A 21,350-nucleotide genomic window follows, 5' to 3' on the forward strand; every position below is an offset into this window, starting at 1 on the left:
GGAGCATCCCTGTTCTTGGGGTCCTTGGGAGAGGGGGATGCTGTCTCTGACTGTGCTCCTCAAAGCACCAGGAGCAACTCTACCCCCAAACAGGTTGTGTGGCAGGGTGGGAGCGAGCAACTCCTGTCCCTTGTCACCTGCCCCTGCTAGCTTGAACAGGACAGCACCTGAGCTTGTACTGGCCCTCCTGGTGCAGGTAGGACAGGAAAGGTTTGCTCCATGTGATGCCCTGTGGGGTTGAAACAGCTGGGCTGATACCTCTGTGTCTAAATGGTTGATGGCAGGAGAGGTGAAGCAGGAGCTGAAGTTCCCTGCTGCAGGTGTCTCCAGCCTCCACACCCTGCTGCATTCACACCGTGGGCAGTTGTGGGTCATGTCACATATGATGTTTATGCAGTTGAGCCTTACAGAATTTGTCCTTGGCAGAAATGTACCTGACAAAGTGCTTTCTGTGCTTTTAATTGTAGCTTTCATCATGGGGGACATGAAAACCCCAGACTTTGATGACCTCTTGGCTGCTTTTGACATCCCCGATGCGACAAGCCTCGATGCCAAGGAGACCATCCCGTCAGCCGGGGAGGAGAACGAGAACCACCTGAAGTCATCAGGAATCTGCATAGATGAGAACGTGTCCCTGTCCCACTCTTTGCCTCCCTCTGATGCTCCTGTTGTGAGTGTGATAGTGAAGAACACGAGTCGCCAGGAGTCCTTTGAAGCAGAAAAGGAGGGGAACCACCTCGGGCCCAGTCTGCTCCACAACGGGTTTCGTGGGTCCGACCTGCCGTCGGAGGCTCACGCGTTGGTGCATAACTATGGCAAGTTTGAGTCAACTTTCATCAATGGAGACAGCTCAAGGAGTTACTCTGACAAACTGGACCAGTCCAAATCAGAGCCTTTGCCAACGTTTAGTCAGTTCAGCCCCATTTCCAGCCCGGAACCGGAGGAGGCGTTCAAAGAGAACAGTATTGGGGACAAACCCAAACACGCCCAAACTCCCTATTTTCCACCACCTTCAATGTATATGCCCACAGGAGCTTCAGTTCTAGATCATTTTAGGAAGGTCCCAGAGCCTGAACTGAGCATGTTTGACCAGTACTGTAAAAAGGAACAAAAGCTGGAAATCCACTGCCAGCAGGAGAGCAGGCTGGAAATGAGCAGGAGGGAACAAGACAAAGCGGCGGAGAGGTTTGCAGAGTCAAGCAAGGACTTGGTGGATACCAATAGCTTTCTTGGAGAAGGCTTGGTGTTTGGAGACCTCCCTCACAATAACTTAGGAGAAAGTAAGGGCTCTGTGCCCGAGCTGAACGTGTCTTCGTCCGTACCGCCTCGGCAGAGGTTAAAGCCGACCCACTCCAAGTTGTCATCCTGCGTGGCGGCGTTAGTAGCTCTTCAGGCCAAAAAGGTTGCGTGTATTCCAAAAGGCGATCAGCCAACCCTTACCAAGGAACCTGGTCCTTTTAAAGATGGGACAAAGGGAAGTCCAAAAATGCCCAAGTCGCCAAAGAGTCCCCGAAGCCCCTTAGAGGTCGTAAGGAAGGCCAGCAAGCAGCCCGAGAGTCCTCGAAGCGTGTGCAGCGACAGCAGTGGGAAAGGCTCTCCTTCCATGGCAGCCGGCTCTCCGCCAGCGATTCCCAAAGTTAGGATAAAGACTATCAAGACATCCTCTGGTGAGATTAAAAGAACTGTAACTAGGATTTTGCCAGAAAACGATGAGCTGGGCAAATCTTCAGAGGAGTCACCTGTGGAAACCTCATCTGCCGAAGAGTTTATCAAATCCTTCCCATCCCCTGACACGAGCGCGGTTATGGAAAGCGAGGCGAGCAAGAACCCCGCCAAAAATGGGGCTGCAGTGGCCGTCCAGCTGTCAAACATCACCAGTCCTTACGCAGAGGGTGTGAAAACAGACATTGCCATAACCAGTACGTGTTCCGTCTCCTTATCGCCGCTGCCGAACTGCGGCGGCGGCACCATCAAAGTGGGTGTGAAGAGGCAGCAGCAGCAGCAGCAGCAGGGGGTGGTGACGCAGCCCGCCAGCGCCTCCACCTCCAGCCTCCTCCCCAAAGCCGTGCACTTGGCCAATCTCAACTTGGTCCCCCACAGCGTCGCCGCATCCGTGGCGGCCAAGTCGTCCGCGCAGAGGCGGAACCAGCCCCAGGTGACACAGATGTCCGTGCCCCTGGTGCACCAGGTCAAGAAGGCTGCTCCCCTCGTCGTGGAGGCGTTTAATAAGCTCCTGCACAGTGCCAACCCGGTGCCAGTGTATACTCCAAACCTCAGCCCGCCGCCAGACACCAGTATTAATCTGCCTGCCTCTGGGTATTGTTGCCTGGAATGTGGGGACTCGTTTGCCTTAGAGAAGAGCCTGACTCACCACTATAGTAGACGCAGCGTTCACATTGAAGTCATGTGCACTCAGTGTTCAACTATGCTCCTTTTTTATAATAAGTGTAGCTTGCTTAAACATGCAAGAGACCATAAGAGCAAAGGATTTATCATGCAGTGTTCTCAGCTGCTGATGAAACCCATTTCCTTAGACCAAATGTTTTCACCTTCTCCTACGAGCTCTTCAGCCTCTCTGGCTCCTCAGACTTTGTACTTGCCCTCTCCTCCTCATAAGCCCGGTGCTGCTTCAGGAGGTGGGGTAGGAGGTTCTGCTAATGCTCAGCCAGCCTTGCCTCTCTTTGTGGACCCCTTGAGACTAATCCGGCATGGACTGAAGTGTTTAGAGTGTAACAAGCAGGTGCAGGATTACGTTGCTTTAGCAGCTCATTACCAGAGAACCTCAGAAGATAATGAGAGACTGGTAAGTCTTGACTTTAATGTTACTAGTTAAATCGCTCTGAGTTGAAAGAGTTTGTCCTCTGGGGTCAAAAAAATAGGCCTTGCAGTGGCAAATGTGTTGCTTTGCCTAAAAACGTGCTTGTAGGGAGGTTTTGGGGGTACAGGTGGGTGAGCCCAGCTGCCTGCACGTGGAAAGGCCTTGAGTGTGGCTTTCTTGCCCTCTTTTCACCCTTTGCCAACAAAAAGAGGGTAGTAAGGAGACTGTGGAGATCCTTGAGCATCAAAGGAAGGTGTTGGCGATCAAAGCTGACTTGGATGAGGTGCACAGGAGCGCTGCAGGGGAGCACCAAGGAGGTGTTAACCTGCAACAGGTTTTTGAGCTCTAAGCATGGCTAGAGGAGATCTGCCAGGACTTAATTTTACCTTTCCTAGAGCTTGGGTGTAAGTCTTCTCTGTAGCACTTTGAACATTGGGTGCTCTTTCTGCTGTTAGTGTGGTAAAGTGTGTGTCAGGACAGGACTGGCTGAGAGGTGAACTGTGTGGTAGGGGAGGCGGAAAGCTGTTTGGGTGGGAGGGATGAGCTGTTGCCGTAGGAGGACTCAGGAGCCTTGTTGGTGGCTTCCTGCCTTGCTCTAGTACTGCCCTGCTCAGGTCTCCACTGCCTTCCTAGACCTCCCTCATAGGTGCAGCCTGGGGGGTCTGAATCCCCTTGGAAACTCCAGCTTGTGTCTCTACTGATGAAAAGGAGCAGATGCTCCTTGGTGTGTACCAAGGCTTGGTTTATGTTACTTTGGAAGATGCAATAGATCCTGTTTGAGTCTAAACCAACCTTGGAGGTAGGAGAGGTGAAGGATTCCCATTGCAGTTCCTGGAGTTGGAGTTACTGGTCTCAGTGCAGTCTCTTCCACAAGCTCCACAAACAAGGGCTCCATGCCCATCCCCAGCATTTGGGGAGGTGATCTCCAGTCTCTGCCATGGCTGGCTGTGGTGGTGTGACCCTGGCTGGAGGTCAGACGCCCACCAAAGCCTCTCTGTTACTGCTCTGTGCAGCTGGACAGGGGAGAAAATAGATATTGAGGGGCTCAGGAGTGGACATAAGGACACTCTCGCACAGGGAGGGGTGGGGAATGGGGGAGTGAGGGTTTTGGGCAGTTCCTCATGAGTTGTTTTCCTCCTTGGCCAGGGGTGGATCATTCCTCACCCCCTTCCCCTGCTGCACCGTGGGGTCCCACCCATGGCAGACAGTCTTCCACAAACTTCTCAAGCATGAGCCCTTTCCCAAGGGGCTTCAGCCCTTCCCCAGCTGTCTCAGTGTGGGTCACTGCTCTGGGTGCAGTCACAAATCACAGCATGTGTCTCAGTCCCTCAGGCCCAGACTTCTCCAGCCTGGTGCCCACAGGGTCACAAGCTCCCCCAGCAAACCTGCTCCAGTGTGGGTGTCTCTCCATGTGCTGCAGGTCCTGCCAGGTTGCAGCATCTTCCCTGTGTCTCCCCCTGCTCCAGTGTGGGGCCTCTCCATGAGATGCAGGTGGGATCTCTGCTCCCCCTCATCTTCCACGGGCTGTGGGGGGACACCCGCTCCACCATGGGTTTCTCCACGGGCTGCAGGGGAATCTTCCTCTCCAGTGCCTGGAGCACCTCCTCCCCACTTCCTTCTTCCCTGCCCTTGGTGCCTGCACAGCTCCTCACACCTTCTCACTCCCTTCTCTGGGGCACAGAGCAGCTGCTCCCTGTGTCTCCAGAGGCGCTGTGACCATGGCTGATGGGCTCAGCCTTGGGCAGCAGCGACTCCGGCCCAGTGTTTGCTCTGTGGGGCTGCAGAGAGCTGCTGGCTGCTCCTTGCAGCAGCTGCCCCTGCAGCCCCCCCTCCTCCCCCAGCACCCAGCCAGGCAAACCCACAGCATTACTCAGTCTCCCAATTCAGACACGAACCCTTGACTGTGCCTCCTTGAGAAAGTACCCTGCTATTGTCTGTGTAAACCCATAACTTGACTCAGGCCTTTCTGAAGAGCTTGAAGACAGAGCAGGGCAGGTCCTTGCTGTATCACAACCTAACACTTACCATCTGGAACTGGTCAGATGCCTGGTACCAGATTGTCCCAAAAATATGAACTCTTGGGATGGATAGATGGATGTGTAAGGGAAAGAGTATCTTGGGCTGAAGAGGAAAGATAGTGATTTATCTGCATCACCTGGGTTTGTACCATGGGATGGAGACCCCTGAGCTATGGAAAATAAGCTGGGTGTGCTGATGGGCAGTGTTCTTAGAAGCTATTCTGTTAAGTGGCAGCCTTCCAGTCCCTGAAGGGAGCAGAGAAACAGGAGGGGAATCAGCTTGTTAAAGGGCAGACAGGGGCAGGACAAGGGGGATGGGGTGAAGCTGAAGGGAGGAAGGGTGAGATGAGATATTAGGGGGAAGTTCTTTCCAGAGAGAGTGGTGAGGGGCTGGAAGGGGCTGCCCAGAGAGGGGGTGGGTGTCCCATCCCTGGGGGTGTTCAAGGCCAGGTTGGCTGGGGCCCTGGGCAGCCTTGTGTAGCTCCAGGCCTGGAGGTTGGTGTCCCTGCCTGTGGCAGGGGGTTGGAGCTCTGTGACCCTTGGGGTCCCTTCCAACCCAGACCAGTCTGGGATTCTATGACACCAAATGTGGGTTGTTAACCACAATGTGCATCTAATATGACCATAACTTGAGACACCAAACAGACTTGGAAGTGCTCAGACATGGTGCTTGAACCCAAAACCCACTTCAGGCCTGATATGGAATGAGCATGTCAGCTTGCTGAGGAGGAAGGGTTGTTGAAGGAAAGAAACAGTGGGGAGAAAGATGTGTTTCCCAGTATGATGTCTCCAGTTATCCAGGAGTTGCAATGGTGTAGCTGAAGGATGAGCAAGCTGCAGGAAGAAGCAGGAAGAATGGATTGGAGAAGGGGAACAGCCTAAGCTGGCTCTGCTCCAGGAGAAAACATGTCCTGTGCTGATACTTAAGATTTCTCACTTTAATTGCATTTCTTGCTGTGGTGACTTTATGAGGTGCTTTGACACCTTCACGTTTTCTGTATCTTTTTAAAAGGGAAATGAGTTGATTTGGGGTTGTTTGGGGTTTTTTTTTCTTGTTTGTTCATTCCATTTGGTGGCTTGGGAAATATTTGGTCTTATCTTTCTGAATGGCCTTGGGTAAAGTCCATGTTGGTAGGAGTGATAAGAGGGGAATGTGTTTCCCAGGCATGGCCGGGTCATGCTTGCTTTGGGAGGAAGGAAGGAAGGTATGGATGAGGCCTGGACAGCAGGGAAAGGAGGAGATTTGAAGTGAATGAGAAGAAAAGGGGACAGTGCTGGGGTTGAGAAGCTGGGTTAGAAGGATCTTTAGAAAAATGAAGAAGAGCTCAACCTTAGTATTCCATTTTTAGGTTTGTGGTGGCTACGTGATTGCAGCTGTTCAAAGCCCAGCAGGGAAATCCCACCTGGCTCACTGTTATCTAGCTGAGGGCAGTTCATCTCAGCCAGACACTGTGGTGGGATCTCTGCAGCTTATGGTGAGGACAGAGGATTTGTGAGTTGTGAGCTAGTTCACCTCAGAAAGAAAGAACTGGATTTACTGGGTGCTGCTTTTGAGTGGATCATCCTAATGGATCACAGGTATTGTTTTTGGAGACCTGTGTGGCCAATGCTGCAATTTTTACAAGCCTGTGAATCGAGTGGCTTGGTGTGGCCTGTTTTAATGTCTCTCAAGCACCAGAATCACAGACTCACAGGGGTTGGAAGGGACCTCCAGAGCCCATCGAGTCCAACCCCCTGCCAGAGCAGCTCCCCAGCTCATATTGTACAGGGCGGTGTCCAGATGGGGCTGGAATCTCTCCAGAGATGGAGACTCCACACCCCCTGGGCAGCCTGTCCCAGGGCTCCCTCACCATCACTGGGGAAAAGTTCTTCCCCATGTTGGTGCAGAACTTCCTGTGCTCCAACTTGCAGCCATTGCCCCTTGTCCTGTCCCCACAGACACTGAAAAGGGGCTGGCCATTCCCCCTGCATCCCACACTTCAGATATTGATAAACATTAATAAGGTCCCCCCTTAGTCTTCTTTTCTCCAGGCTGAACAGCCCCAGCTCACTCAGCCTTTCCTCACAGGGGAGATGCTCCAGGCCCTTAAAGAACTGCAAGGAGAAAGCACTATGTGCCTTGGAGTATCTGGTAGGTTGGATGCTGTTCAAACTAGAAGCAGTGATGCTTGTCCAGATGTTCAAGAGGTGGTAGCAGATGTTTAGTGTATCTTCAGGTCTGTTTGGTCTGGCTGCAGCAGGGTTGGGTTCTACAGTGATGCTTCTTTTGAGGGGGAGAAAAGAAAAGGGTAATTAAATACATGGTTTGTGCCAAATTAATGTGATACACATCTTCTCTAATTTATTTTTGGAGCAGACAAATGAGTAGATCCTAATCTCCTTGGTGTGCAATGAGATGCCATGTGGGCTGTACTGAAGAGGTTGAATGATGAGTTTGGAGCAGAATCAGGCAAAAGGGAGGTAGCTGCAGCTGGGGATGGGTTGCTTACAGGACCTTCTGATGGCTTTTGGATGCCTCTGCAGTCTGTATTTCTGGGAAGGACCTCAGAGGATGAATGTGGCAGTGAAATTTGCTGAACCAGCACAAGGAGAAATCATGGAAAGCTTGGAGTATTTTACAAGAGGGTCTAGATGGTCTTGAAGATCAAGCAGGAGTGAGGTGAAGGAGTTGAAAAGCAGGATGTGTGTGTGTTGGGTCATGAGAAGAGCCTGAGTTGTGCAGAGGGTTTGTGTTGAAGTGCAGTACCTGTCAGGTTTGTGTTTGTACTCCCTGTTGCTGCTGGAGATACCCTTCCTGGGGGTGGTTATCCCTCTTCATCAGGGATAAAGCGGGATAAGTGAGCGAAGAATGACCAGAGAAAGGGAAAGATGATCTCTTGAGGGTGTGAGGGTTTGACCCTGGCTGGAGGACAGATGCCCACCAAAGCTGCTCTGTCACTGCCCTATGCAGTTGGACAGGGAAGAAAATAGATATTCAGAGGCTGAGGAGTGGAGATAAGGGCAGGGAGGGATCATTCCACAATCAGCATCACGGGCAGAACAGGCCCAACAGGGAATAAAGGACAGAAAACTCTTAACTGATGGCACTGCCCTGCACCCCCAGTGACACCAGAGTCGGGTGATGAGAAGTGGGGCCAGAGCTTAAAGCAGCTCCCCCCACCCCTCCCTTCTTCACAGGCTTCACTTCAGTCAGGATTTTACTCCCTTCTTCCCTCCATTGTGGCACAGGGAGGGGCAGGGACTGGGGGAATGGGGGTTTGGGTCAGTTCCTCATGAGATGTTTCCTTCTTAGCTGGGGGGGCCATTCCTCACCCCCTTCCCCTGCTGCACTGTGGGGTCCCACCCATGGCAGACAGTCCTCCATGAACTTCTCCAGTGTGAGTCCTTTCCCACAGGGCTTCAGCCCTTCCCCAGCTGCCCCAGTGTGGGTCACTGCTATGGGGGCAGTCACAAATCACAGCCTGTCTCTTTCCCTCAGGCCCAGAGTCACAAGTGCTCCCAGCAAACCTGCTCTGGCATGGGGCACTCTCACTCTCTCTCTCTCCCTCACTCATCTCTGTGTCTCTGTCTCTCTCCACGGGCTGCAGGTGCTGTCAGGAACTTGCTCCAACGCAGGTCACAGCATCTCCTGTCTCTCTCCCCCTGCTCCATCCAGCATGGGGCCTCTCCATGGGCTGCAGGTGGGGTCTGGGCCTGTTCCACGGGCTGTGGGGGGACACCTGCTCCACCATGGGTTCCTCCAGGGGCTGCTGGGGCATCGTTCTCTGCAGCACCTGAGACCTCTCCTCCCCCCTTCCCTGGCCTTGGTGCCTCCACAGCTCCTCACACCTTCTCACTCCCTTCTCTGGGGCACAGAGCAGCTGCTGGTGGGTTTTTCTCCTCCCTGTGACTCCAGAGGTGCTGTGACCATGGCTGAAGGGCTCGGCCTTGGGCAGCAGCGACTCCGGCCTGGAGCCGGCCGGTGTTTGCTCTGTGGGGCTGCAGAGAGCTGCTGGCTGCTCCTTGCAGCAGCCAGGGTGGGTCTCCTGTCCTGCTGCTCTTAAGGTGAGGCTGGTGGTGCTTTTTGTCCTGTCAGGAAGGACATTTTCAAGGAAGAAGCGTCCCCTGGGTGTCCCAGCACCGCCTGGGTGGCTCCTCACCATCACTGAGGTGTTTGTAGCTTTTTCAGGGCTGAGCTCAGGTTGCAGGAGATGAACAAAACCTGGGCAGCTTCTGGTGCCTCCAGGTGGGATGAGCTTTTCCTTACAGAGCAAGACTGGATACAGAGATGGACACACTGTGTCTGGTGGGACTGTTACAGGGAAGAGCTGCTTTTAAGTTGAGGGGCAACAATGATGCAAAGCCAGGTTCAAAATAGGTTCAGGTGGGAAACGAAGAGGATTCTCTGTAACCATCAGAGGGGTGTCTTCTGGAAGGGCTTTGCTCCACAAGTCCTGAACAAAAGACACAAAGTGGTTTTGGGATGGAGCTCATTGGGTTTTTTGGCAAGGTCAGACCTGTGCACAGTAACACAGAAGAACTCAAAGTACTTCTGACCCTCCTGAGCAAAACCATCCATCTACTGGTAACCACAAACCTCCCATACTTCTTTTTGAGAGGGGTCTTCTTTTTTTACTTGACTGCCCCAAATCCACCAAAGTAGCTAGGAACTGGAATAAACCTCCTCTGAGTTTTCTTGGACCTTTGAGCTTTTGTTCTCCCCCCACCCTCCCTTTTTCCTCTTCTCTCACCCTTTACTTGTCCAATAAGGTTCTTCAGTGAGTGGTGACATGCCCTGTGTATGCCTCACCTACACTGGAGTTATTTAAAAGCAATTTTATTGCTGCCTTGTCTTTATTCTGCTTCCTTCCCCCTCTCAGATCAACGTTGGTTGAAACCTGCCAGAAGTTAGTGGGACCACATGCTGTACTGGTAATTTCCCAGCGCCTGTATCTCCATATCTTTGCCATTCTTCTCCTCTTTCCCCCCACCTTCCATGTTCATGTTTTAATTTAGAAAACAAGAGGATTAAAAACTCAACCCAAAAATTCCCTTGGCTCTTTAAAACCCCATTTGCTCCTTTTCCCAACCATGGGTGATTCATGCAGCCCTTAGGTGGAGGTGAGGATGGATTTTGTTCTATATGGAAATTTTCCCTCTGGATTTTGTAGAACCAAAGGGATGGAGCATGTTAGGATGAAAGCCTGTGGAGGGAATGTGCTCCAGGCAGAGCAGGAGTGAGAGCCTGCACCCTAGGGCCAAAACATCATGGGGATGAGGAGGAGGAGAGGCTAGGGAGGAAGAAAAGCTAGGGTGCAGCTCCATGGTCTGCTTAAACCAGGGTGTGATCCACTGCCACATAAGGTGACAATGCCACTGTCTCTTCTTTCCCCACCCACACTTCCTAAATGGCCCTGGTGATCCTGCAGCCCTCAAGAGACAGACCACCTTGGGGGAGGAGGAGGAGGAGGATGAGCATGGGTCCCCAGACTGGTGTCCAAGACATGGCTGCAGGCATGGAGCAGGAGACAACTAGAGACAAAGGCTGTCCTGGGTAGAATGGAAACTGAGGCTGGAAGCTGGTGTCCTCTGGCAGCAAGAGGAAGGTTCCTGTTCCCCTCCTCTTCTTTCATGTGGACACCAATGATCCTGCCAGGGGCAAGCAGGAGAGCATCAAAAGCAACTTCAGAGCTCTGGGGGCAGTGGGCTGGGGCGTGGTGGTCTGCTGAATCCTGCTGATGTGGGGAGATGGTAGGAGGAGGGGATGTCTCTCTGAAGTGTCTCAACACAGCTTGGGGATGAAACAGGAGAAGCTGGAGATCTGCAGCAGTTGCAGGGCTGTGTTCATGTTGGCATCACAGAGATGTGGTGAGGTGGTTCCTGTGACTGGGGTGTTGATGGACACAGGCTCTGGAGGAAGGACTGGCTGGGAGGACAAGGAGGGGGAGTTATGTGAGGCAGCAGCTGGAGTACCTGGAGTTTTCCTGGGGGTGGCTGAGGAGCCAACTGAGAGCTTGTGGACCAGGATTATAGAGCTGACCACTGTGGGTGATGTACTAGCTGTCCCCTACCTGGCCAGGAAGAACAAGTGAATGAGGCCACCTACAGAGGGCTGGAAACAGGCTCATGTTCACAGACCCTTGTTCTTATGGGGGGCTTCAGCCACCCTGAGAGGCACTAGAGGCTGTCAACAGCCCAGGAGCTTCCTGGACAGCATTGATGGTAACTTCTTGACCCAAGCAGTGAGGAGTCAATGAGGAGAGATGCTCTGCTGGACCTGCTACTCACCAACAATGCATGCTAGGAATGTGAAGGTCAAATGCAGTGACCATGAGATCAGGTGGAGTTCAGGGTCCTGAGGACAAAAGTCAAGATTACAACACTGGGATTCAGGAGAGCAGAATTTGGCCTCTTTAGGGGTCTGCTTCAACAGCCCTGTGGAATAAGACCCTGAAAGGAAGAGAGCTTCCAGAAAGAAGGTTGATATTAAAAGGCCACTTCTTCCATGCCCAGAAGTAGTCCATCCCAACAAAGAGCAGGACATGCAGAAATGCCACAGTGCCTGCATGGATGGACAAGGAGCTCAGGGCAAAGGTTGAGCTTAGAAAGGGATGTGCTGAAGGTGGAAGCAGGGAAGAGTAACCTGAGAGGAAAGTGGAGGCTCTGAGTGTGCAGGGATGATGTAGGAAGGCCAAAGCCTACCTGGAATTGAAGCTGGTGGAGGTCAAAGACCAGATCTTAAAGCAGCTCCCCCACCCCTCTGTTCTTCCTGGGCTCAACTTATCCATGGTTTCTCTCCCTTCCTTCCCATAGGTGTCATGGGGTGGGGGGGGTTGGGGGTGGGTGGGTATGGGGGTTTGGGTCAGTTCCTCACAAGATGTTTCCTTCTTAGCAGGGGGGACACATTCCTCACCCCCTTCCCCTGCTGCACTGTGGGGTCCCACCCATGGCAGACAGTTCTCCATGAACTTATCCAGTGTGAGTCCTGTCCCTGCAGGTTGGAGGGAAGGGCAGAGGGCTGTAACGTTGTCACTTTAAGAAAGAAGAGGGGAGAGGTGCTGTGAAACCTTGGGGGTTCTACTGGTGACTGGGGAGCGGGGATGTGAAAGCTCAGTGTCAGCCAGTGAGTGGTCATTTACCAACTGAAGTTCAGGTTTCAGGTCACAGTGTGAGAGGCACAGCGGTTTGCTGGTGGCCTGACTTTGGTGGGTCACACAGCCACTCTCCTTCTTCCTTCTCAATGGGCCCCCAGGAGAAAGCATGAGAGAAAGCTTGTGGGTTGAGGTGAGGACAGGGCAGGGATGTCACTCATCATCATCAAGGGCAACTCGGCCTCAATGTGGCTTCTTTGTTCCTGGGCTTCACTCCAGCTCTTCTACCTCCTCCCAGGCAGCACAGGTGGACAGAGCATGGGGGTTGGGGTTAGTCCATCACACAGTCTCTGCTGCTCCATCTTCCTCAGGGAAGGTCTCCTCACCCCCTTCCCCTGCTGCACTGTGGGGCCCCACCCACGGCAGACAGTCCTCCATGAACTTCTCCAGTGTGAGTCCTTCCCATGGGCTTCAGCTCTTCCCCAGCTGCCCCAGTGTGGGTCCTTCCATGGGGTGCAGTCATCAATCACAGCATGTGTCTCAGACCCAGACTGCACCAGCCTGGACCCCCATGGAGTCACAGGTCCCCCCAGCAAACCTGCTCTGGCGTGGGCCTGTCTCTCCACGGGCTGCAGGTCCTGCCAGGGGCTTGTTCCAGGCTTCCCACAGGCTCTCAGCATCCTTCAGATGTCTCCACCTGCTCCAGTGTGGGGTCCTCCACAGGCTGCCGGTGGGAATCTCTGCTCCCCACTGTCCTCCATGGGCTGCAGGAGACAGCCTGCCTCACCAGGGACTTCTCCATGGGCTGCAGGGGGGGCAGCCATCACCACCTGCCACTGAAACTCTTGAAATGACATAAAGAGGAGAGATCTCCACACTGAGAAAATTCACAGTTGCACTTAGGTGCTGCAGCATTGCCTAAGATCCATGCTGCTGCTGCTGCTTTTTGAGCACAGAAGAATGTAGTTTGTGGTTTTTTAACAGTCTTAGGCCTTATTTTGTTGAGGCTTCAGCAGCCTGGTGATTTGGGGTGATTCAGGTGTTCTTGGGTAGGAGCTGGTCTTGGGCAAGGTCTGAGGAGGATGTTAGGCTTGGGAGTGTTGGGCTGTGAGCACGGTGCAGGGATAGAAATGAGCATGGACGGGATCACCAGGTTGGAAAAGACCTTTAAGATCATCAAGTCCAACTGTTCCTGTCCTGTGCTGACCCAGATCCCTGAGCACCTCATCTCCCCTCTGTTAAACACACCCAGGGGTGGGGACTCAGCCCCTCCCTGGGCAGCCTGTGCCACAGCCCCACAACTCTGCCAGGGAAGAGCTTTTCCCTCCCATCTGCTCTGACCCTGCCCTGGGGCAGCTTGAGCCCATTGCCCCTTGTCCCATCTACTGTCCCCTGGCTGAAGAGACCATCGCCCACCTCTCTGCACCCTCCTGGCAGGGCAGGGGAGGTGGAGAGAAGGTCTCCCCTCAGCCTCCTCTTCTCCAGGCTGAACACCCCCAGCTCCCTCAGGGGGTCCTCAGAGGATCTGCCCTCCAGCCCCTTCCCCAGCCTGGTTGCCCTTCTCTGGACTCGCTCCAGGACCTCAGTGTCCTTCTGATGGTGAGGAGCCCAGAACTGGACCCAGCACTTGAGGTGCGGCCTCACCAGTGCCCAGTCCAGGGGCACAGTCCTCTCCCCAGACCTACTGGCCACACTATTTCTGACACGAGCCAGGATGCCACTGGCTTTCTGGCCTCTCAGCAGGTTGAGAGGAGGAGGTGAGGTGCAACGCTGAGCAGATGTGAGGTGGAGGGGGATGGTGGCAGAGGTGAGGATGGGTGGGAGAAGTTTTGGATCAAAAGGTGGCTTGTGGTCATTCATATCCTTCAGACTGAAGGTTGAGCAGCCTTCCTTAGAGTGACATCTTAAACCTGGCAGCTGTAGCCAAGGCAAAATACCTTGGGTGTGACAAGGTTAGAGCATGCAGGAGTTGATGAGGATGAAAAGCCCATGTTAGGGCCAGGCTGGGTCACTGAAACCTGGTTGCAGAGGGGCTGTTAGGCTCTAGTTTTTCCTTCTTCAAATTAATAAACTGGAGTTTCTGTTGGGTTTTTTTTTTTCCCTTCTATAAATGGAACATGCTCATGTCTATTCATCTGAGGAGCACCCGGGGACGCGGAGGGTTGAGTCATACCAGCGGCACAGCTCCCCGCTTCCCACACCGGTACCGTCTGTGCAGCACTGTTGTAACCTGGGTGGTTGGAGGAAACCAAGTTGAAAAGAAGCCTCTGAGCATCTGGATCCTGACTGTAGCAAACAGTCAGGCCTGTGGGAGGTGGGGAAGAGGGGAGTGTGGGGTTGTAGAGATGAAGGTGTTGAGACCAGACGTGCTGCTGGAGCTGGCACATCGCGGTGCCACGCGCTGGAGCATCTATGCCCAGGGCTGCGGGTTGCAGAAGCATCCTGCTTGTGTCTAACCGCCTGGGAGGGGCTGCCAGAAGCATCAGCTGCCCCTGTGCTTCTCTGCCTGAAGCAGGCAGAGAAGGACTTGCAAAGGGCTGGATTTGGGAAGGACCAGGGCTTTGGGGCACCACTGCTGGGGGGATTTGGGGTTTGAATATGTAAAGGACAAGCGCTCCTTTTCAAACATCTGCCTTCCAAAAATGCAGTCTCTGTTCCCCTCTAACTGTTTCACTCTGAGCCCTTAGTAATTTATTTCTTTAATTTAAATTTTAGAGGTCATTAGGCTTAGGAATCTTTTCCACAGCCCTGATGCCATGCCCTAGGCTCAGCATAGGTAAGCTCTGTCTTTTCAACTGAAGCTGCGTGGTGATCATAACAAGGAGAACCCTTGTAGTTGGGGACGTCCCCTGAATAGATGTGAACTCATCAACATCACTTAACTATCACAGCAGAGATGCTCTGAAACCCAGTGTGCAGTTGGTTAGCTTGTGCTGAAGCCCATTCCCTTGCTGCTTGTGTGTGTGTCGTGGTTTTACCCTGGCTGAGAGCAGAGATCCACACAGCTGCCTGCTCCTTAAAGGAAAAGAGCAGGGGAAGGGAAAAGAAAGGGGCAGATAACAACCCCAAAACTGAGAAACCAAAAGCCCGTGGGTTGGGATAAGGACAGTTTACTAAAATATAACAATGCCAACAGGACTTTAGAGCAAAAAAATCTATGAAACTGTTGCTACACAATGCAGTTTCTCACCAAACCCACAGCTCAGGCCGTGCCACCCAGAGCTGTCCCAGAACCCGACCGTCCCCCAAAAACCACATGTCCCGGAGCTGCCCTGCTCCTCCTCCCCCCAGCCCCTGCTATACTGAGCAGGACAGAATTGGCATGGAATACTCTCTTTGGGCAGTTCGGGTCACCTGTCCTGGCTTCATCCCCTCCTTTCTCATGAATAGAGAAATACGAAGAGCTGAGAAAGTCCTTGACTGTCTGACAGCAGCTAAACCCATCAGGGTGTTATCAGCACTGCTCCCATTTTAACTCTCAAACACAGCATCCCACCCGCTGCTGCAAATGAAGTTAACTCCATCCTGACCAAAACCAGGACAGTGTGGGCAGTAGGTAGGAGCGAAGGGGTTGGTGCCCCAAGTTCCCTTCTCAGGCAGCGCATTGATGGGGATGGTGCCCTCACTCCTCCCAGACTTTACCCCAGTGAGCAAACCTGCTGCAGGAGAGAAGCTGGGAGCTTGCTCTGATCCAGGGTGCTTTGCCACACTGGTGCTTAGAAGAAAAACCACACTTGTGAATGAACCAAATAGCATCCACCCTCAGAATCCACCCTCAGAATCCACCCTCAGCAAGTACCCGCTGAGCCAGAGCTGGGAGGAGTGGCTGACACGCAGGACACTGTGCTGCCATCCAGAGAGACCTGGCCAGGCTGGAGAGCTGGGCAGGGAGAAACCAGATGGGGTTTGGTAAAAGCAAGTGGAGAGTCTGGCACCTGGGAAAGAATAACCACTGGAATCAGTACAGGCTGGGGGTGACCTGCTGGAGAGGAGCTCTGCAGAGAAGGACTTGGGGGTGCTGGTAGATGACAGGGTGGCCATGAGCCAGCAGTGTGCCCTGGGGGCTGAGAGAGGCAATGGGATCCTGGGGGTCATCAGGAGGAGCGTGGCCAGCAGGTCACAGGAGGGGATCCTCCCCCTCTGCTCTGCCCTGGTCAGGCCCCACCTGGAGTGTTGTGCCCAGTGCTGGGCTCCCTGGGATAAAAAAGCCAGGGATCTCCTGGAGAGAGTCCAGAGGAGGCTACAGAGATGATGAAGGGCCTGGAGCATCTCCCCTGTGAGGAAAGGCTGAGTGAGCTGGGGCTGTTCAGCCTGGAGAAAAGAAGACTAAGGGGAGACCTTATTAATGTTAATCAGTATCTTAAGGATGGGATGCAGGGGGAACTGGCCAGCCCCTTTTCAGTGTCTGTGGGGACAGGACAAGGGGCAACGGCTGCAAGTTGGAGTATAGGAAGAACTTTTCCCCAGTGAGGGTGAGGGAGCCCTGGGACAGGCTGCCCAGGGGGTGTGGAGTCTCCTCTCTGGAGATATTCCAGCCCCATCTGGACACCCACCTGTGCAATATGAGCTGGGGAGCTGCTTTGGCAGGGGGGTTGGACCCGATGAGCTCTGGAGGTCCCTTCCAACCCCTGTGATTCTGTGATTCTGTGAAACTTGAGGCTGAGTCCTGTAGCCCATCATTTCAGTGAAGCAGAAAGGTGCTGCCACCATGCAGGCTGTTACCAAAGCCAAACTGCATCAACTACAATGTGCAAACACCTCTGTGGCCACAGGGTTTGGTTTCACAGATGAGCTGCTTCGGAGCAGTAGGTTTTTTCAACCTTCCCTCTCCTTCAGTGAATATTCCTTCCCCTCTACCCCTTCCCTTTTCTGAAGCTGCTCAATAAAATTGGAAATAAAATCAAGTATTCTGCAGTGTCTGAGGTTCTGTGTGTGAAGGTGGCTGAGGGAAGCAAAGCCCCAAATGAAATGTGGCGGGCAAACCAGGATGAAAGCAAAAAGGGAATAAATCACTCCTGATTAAAGCCTAGGTTATGGGAATAGATGAGAAACACAGACGTTACACAACTCCAAATCATATCCTGGGAACGTGCTGTAGAAATATCTGACTAATGAACGTCTCAAATTGCTGCCAGACTTCTTTGAAAAGTCATGGAAAACTAGGAAAGAGATAAAAATGTGACATCTGGAACCAAGTTATGATTTCTCCTACAAAGCAGAAGAGTTGCAAAAGAAAAAGCTGCTCCTCCAGCTCCAGGATGATGGGTTCTGTGGGGGGAGCCCACACGCAGCTGCCCGGTGTCTCCCGGTGAACTCAGCAGCTCCTGGTGTCAGGGGGTCTGTGGACCCTCCTGAAATCCCTCTGGGCAGGATTTCTGGCCTTGCTTCTTCCACAGGTGTTAAGGGAAGGATGGGTGTCAGCATAAAGATGCCAATTATAGTTTTTTCACTCCACTGAAGGTTATTTTGGGGTTCTTTTAGTGCTCTATCCCTTGGTTGATTCAATGGCAAAATAGAACCTGGAATTTTATTACCTGGTTACTCAGTCCTGTGTGGTCTCCTTGTGGTTCTTCATGGCTAGGAACACGCTGAGTTACTGAACTAGGATCAGCAGCCTTTGCCATTTCACTGCTCATTTCCCTTTCAGATACTTGGAGTTTATTTTGAGGAGCCCCAAAACCCAGCAGAACTTCCCAGGGCCCTTCCTCCCTCAAAGAACCGATGGGTTATTCCTTTCTTCCACTCATTTATCCATGCAGAAACCTTCCTCTTCTTAAAATCCTTTAGTGAAGGGACATTGCAAAGCTGCTTTTGGGAATCCAGGCAGCCTGACCCATCTGCAGGTTGGATTTTCCTTCCCCATGTGGTTGGTGGTTCCTCTGGAGAGCTCGGGTGGGTTTGTGGAGCAGGAAGGGAGAAGCTGCGCTGGCTTTTCCCAAGCCCAGAAGTAACGCCGGATAAAGACGACAGTTTTCCCTATTCCTACTTAATTTCTCCTTGTGACTCATCCCTCTTCATGGTGGCTGTTTACTCTCTAACTCCTTCTCTCTTCCCCAAGACGATCTGAACTCAGAGGCTTGGGGTGGGGTTTTTTATCCCCCCCCTCCCCTCCCCTCCTTCCCCGCAGAGCGTGGTGTCAGCGTGGGAATCCTTCCAGCTTCTTCCCCGGCGTCTGCAGATGCAATAAATTCATTGAGCCTTGTCCTCACCCAGTCCTGCTTTTCATTCCCCTATCATGTGTACACGCTCTCTGGCAGGCCTCCTGTTCTTGTGGAGCCTTAAGAAGAAGATAACCACTTGCTTTGATGCCTCTTGCTAGTTGTCCCCCTGGTTTTTAATGCCCTGAGGTAGCGTATCGTGGTCCCTGCTGAGCGTGATGGGTGCTCACAGCTCCTCCACTATAGCCTGAGCATTCCTGGGTGAGGAGCCCATTAAATAGCAGGCAGTTTGGGCATATTTTAGATCCACACCAAGGAAAATTCCAGGTTGGAATGTGTGCTGGTTGCCAGGGGGCTGAGGAAGCTTTTGGGGTGGTGGATATGGCGTGCTGGGGAGGAAGAGGTGAACCCCAAACTGTCTCTTTGCTGCCTTAAAATCGAAACTAAATTGGTTTTGACAGGGCAGGATTCAGGGGGAAATGCTTCTTGCTAAGCTGTGAGGGCAAAGGTGCTTTTGCTTGTGGTTGTGCTGACTCTGCTTGAAATCCTGGAGGTCAAAGCAAGAGGAGTCCTGGTCTAACAGTGCCAGAAAGTCACATTTCCTGGTGTGGATCAAAATTCAGCTGGGAAAAAAAATGCCATAAAAGACAGTAGAACTGCCCTGAACATTCATTTCTCCTCGTACCTCTTATTTTTGGAGATTAAGAGAGTTTTGAAGAATTTATGGTCCTGCTCAGCTTCTTGCAGAGAGGTCCCGAGGACGTTTCTATTTCCCATTTTCCCATGCTGCTGTTGAAATCATAGAATTAAGGTTGGAGAAGACCTCCAAGATCATCTAGTCCAACCATCCTTGGAACAGGCTGCCCAGGGAGGGAGCTGAGTCACCTTCCCTGGATGTGTTTAAGAAAAGGGTAGATGAGGTACTTGGGGATGTGGTTTAGTTTAGGATGGGATTGGTTGGACTTGAGGATCTTCAAAGGTCTTTTCCAACCTTGTGATTCTGTGATCCCCCTACCACCTCTATTACTCACTAAACCATGTCCCTAAGTACTGCACCCAACCTTTCCTTGAACACCAGGAGGGATGGTGACTCCACCACCTTCCTGGGCACCCCGTTCCTGTGCCTCACCGCTCTTTCTGAGTAGAAATGTCTCTTAATTTCTAACCTGGCCCTATTGCTGTCTACATTCAGAGATGACAGAACCAAACCAGGACGTTGTGTCCACATGAAACACCATACATGTCATGTAAATGATGTGTCTTCTGCACAACGGTGTGGACAGGGATCGGGGTTCCATGTAGGGAAAAGGAAACTTCACAAAGGGTGCAGAAACAGGGAGAAAAACGAGTCTTTGCAGAGAAGAACTCCTAGTTATCATGGAGTTTGTGGAAGGGTGTCATGGCACATGTGGTTTGTGGTCTTTGGAAGTTCAGATTTCATCTGGTCCTAAGAAATTTTGTAAGACACGCTGCTGTGGTTTCGGTGGGGGGGGGTGGGAAGGCTGCAACATGTCAGGACTGCTCTGCCTTCAGCAGGAAGGGCTTCCAGTGAGGGTTCAAAGGGGTTTTCCTTCTTTTTTCTGTATGATTTTGGTGCAGGGTGATGGGTTGTTGAAGAAAAGGGCTTTCCTTCTCAAGTGCCTTAATGCAGAAATGAAAGCAGTGACCAAGCTGAACATCTCCAGAGCCAGGAGGGGAAAGATGTCGGTTTTGTAGGGGGAAAAAAAGGGAAAATAACCATAGAGGAACATAGAATCACAGGCTGGTCTGGGTTGGAAGGGACCCCAAGGGTCACAGAACTCCAAGCCCCTGCCACAGGCAGGGACACCAACCTCCAGGCCTGGAGCTACACAAGGTTGCCCAGGGCCCCATCCAACCTGGCCTTGAACACCACCAGGGATGGGGCATCCACCCTCTCTCTAGGGATGTGGTGTAGGAGTGGGATACTGCCACTGGGAACGGCTAATGGTGAACTTCATTAGGGTTGTTGTGGAAGAGGATGAGGAGGAGGAGGAGGCAGGCTGAAGAGCTTCACAGAGTTAATGCTAATCCTAGAGGAATGTGCTGGAGTTTCCTCTAAACCTGACAGTTTTCCATGGTGAACTGGGGGGTGGGGGGGTGGGTAGAGAAGGGAAGCAAATAGAGAAAGCTAACAGAGCCTTTCTTCCATCAGATGTGTCAAGTGTGCAAGATGATGCTGCCCAACCAGTGCAGTTACTGTGCTCACCAGAGGATCCACGCTCACAAGTCTCCCTACTGCTGCCCGGAGTGCGGGGCCGTCTGCCGCTCCGCCTACTTCCAGAGCCACGTCAAGGACAACTGCCTGCACTACGCCCGCAAAGTGGGCTTCAGGTTGGTCAGGGCAGCTCCAGAAGGGCCCCTGCTGAGGGGCCCAGAATGGGGAACTTGAGGTTTAGATCTTATATATCTTTAATATCTTCATTGGTGACCTCGATGAGGGAATTGCATCCACCCTCAGCATCCACCCTCAGCATCCACCCTCAGCAAGTACCCGCTGATCCAGAGCTGGGAGGAGTGGCTGACACGCAGGACACTGCGCTGCCATCCAGAGAGACCTGGCCAGGCTGGAGAGCTGGGCAGGGAGAAACCAGATGGGGTTTGATAAAAGCAAGTGGAGAGTCTGGCACCTGGGAAGGAATAACTGCTGGAATCAGTACAGGCTGGGGGTGACCTGTTGGAGAGGAGCTCTGCAGAGAAGGACCTGGGGGTGCTGGTGGGTGACAGGGTGGCCATGAGCCAGCAGTGTGCCCTGGGGGCTGAGAGAGACAATGGGATCCTGGGGGTCATCAGGAGGAGCGTGGCCAGCAGGTCACAGGAGGGGATCCTCCCCCTCTGCTCTGCCCTGGTCAGGCCCCACCTGGAGTGTTGTGTCCAGGGCTGGGCTCCCTGGGATAAAAAAGCCAGGGGTCTCCTGGAGAGAGTCCAGAGGAGGCCACAGAGATGATGAAGGGCCTGGAGCATCTCCCCTCTGAGGAAAGGCTGAGTGAGCTGGGGCTGTTCAGCCTGGAGAGAAGACTAAGGGGGGACCTTATTAATGTTAATCAGTATCTTAAGGATGGGATGCAGGGGGAACTGGCCAGCCCCTTTTCAGTGTCTGTGGGGACAGGACATGGGGCAATGGCTGCAAGTTGGAGCACAGGAAGTTCTGCACCAACATGGGGAAGAACTTTTCCCCAGTGAGGGTGAGGGAGCCCTGGGACAGGCTGCCCAGGGGGTGTGGAGTCTCCATCTCTGGAGAGATTCCAGCCCCGTCTGGACACCGACC

The 21,350-nt window shown here is 52.8% G+C and overlaps 1 protein-coding gene across 1 annotated transcript in view; it reads left to right on the top strand.

Annotated features, from left to right (window-relative positions):
• Positions 1–475: 475 nt before the first annotated feature.
• Positions 476–21,350, top strand: part of ZNF592 (zinc finger protein 592) — a gene marked incomplete at both ends in the record, with an annotated part of 41,824 nt that continues 20,949 nt past the window's right edge. The window contains 2 exons of the mRNA XM_084268385.1: positions 476–2,803; positions 20,238–20,416. Coding sequence (XP_084124511.1) covers positions 476–2,803; positions 20,238–20,416 — 2,507 coding nt within the window. The remainder of the gene's footprint in view (positions 2,804–20,237; positions 20,417–21,350) is intronic.

Source organism: Gallinula chloropus (assembly GCF_964237585.1).
Source record: "Gallinula chloropus genome assembly, chromosome: 9".
NCBI classification, from domain to species: Eukaryota; Metazoa; Chordata; class Aves; order Gruiformes; family Rallidae; genus Gallinula; species Gallinula chloropus.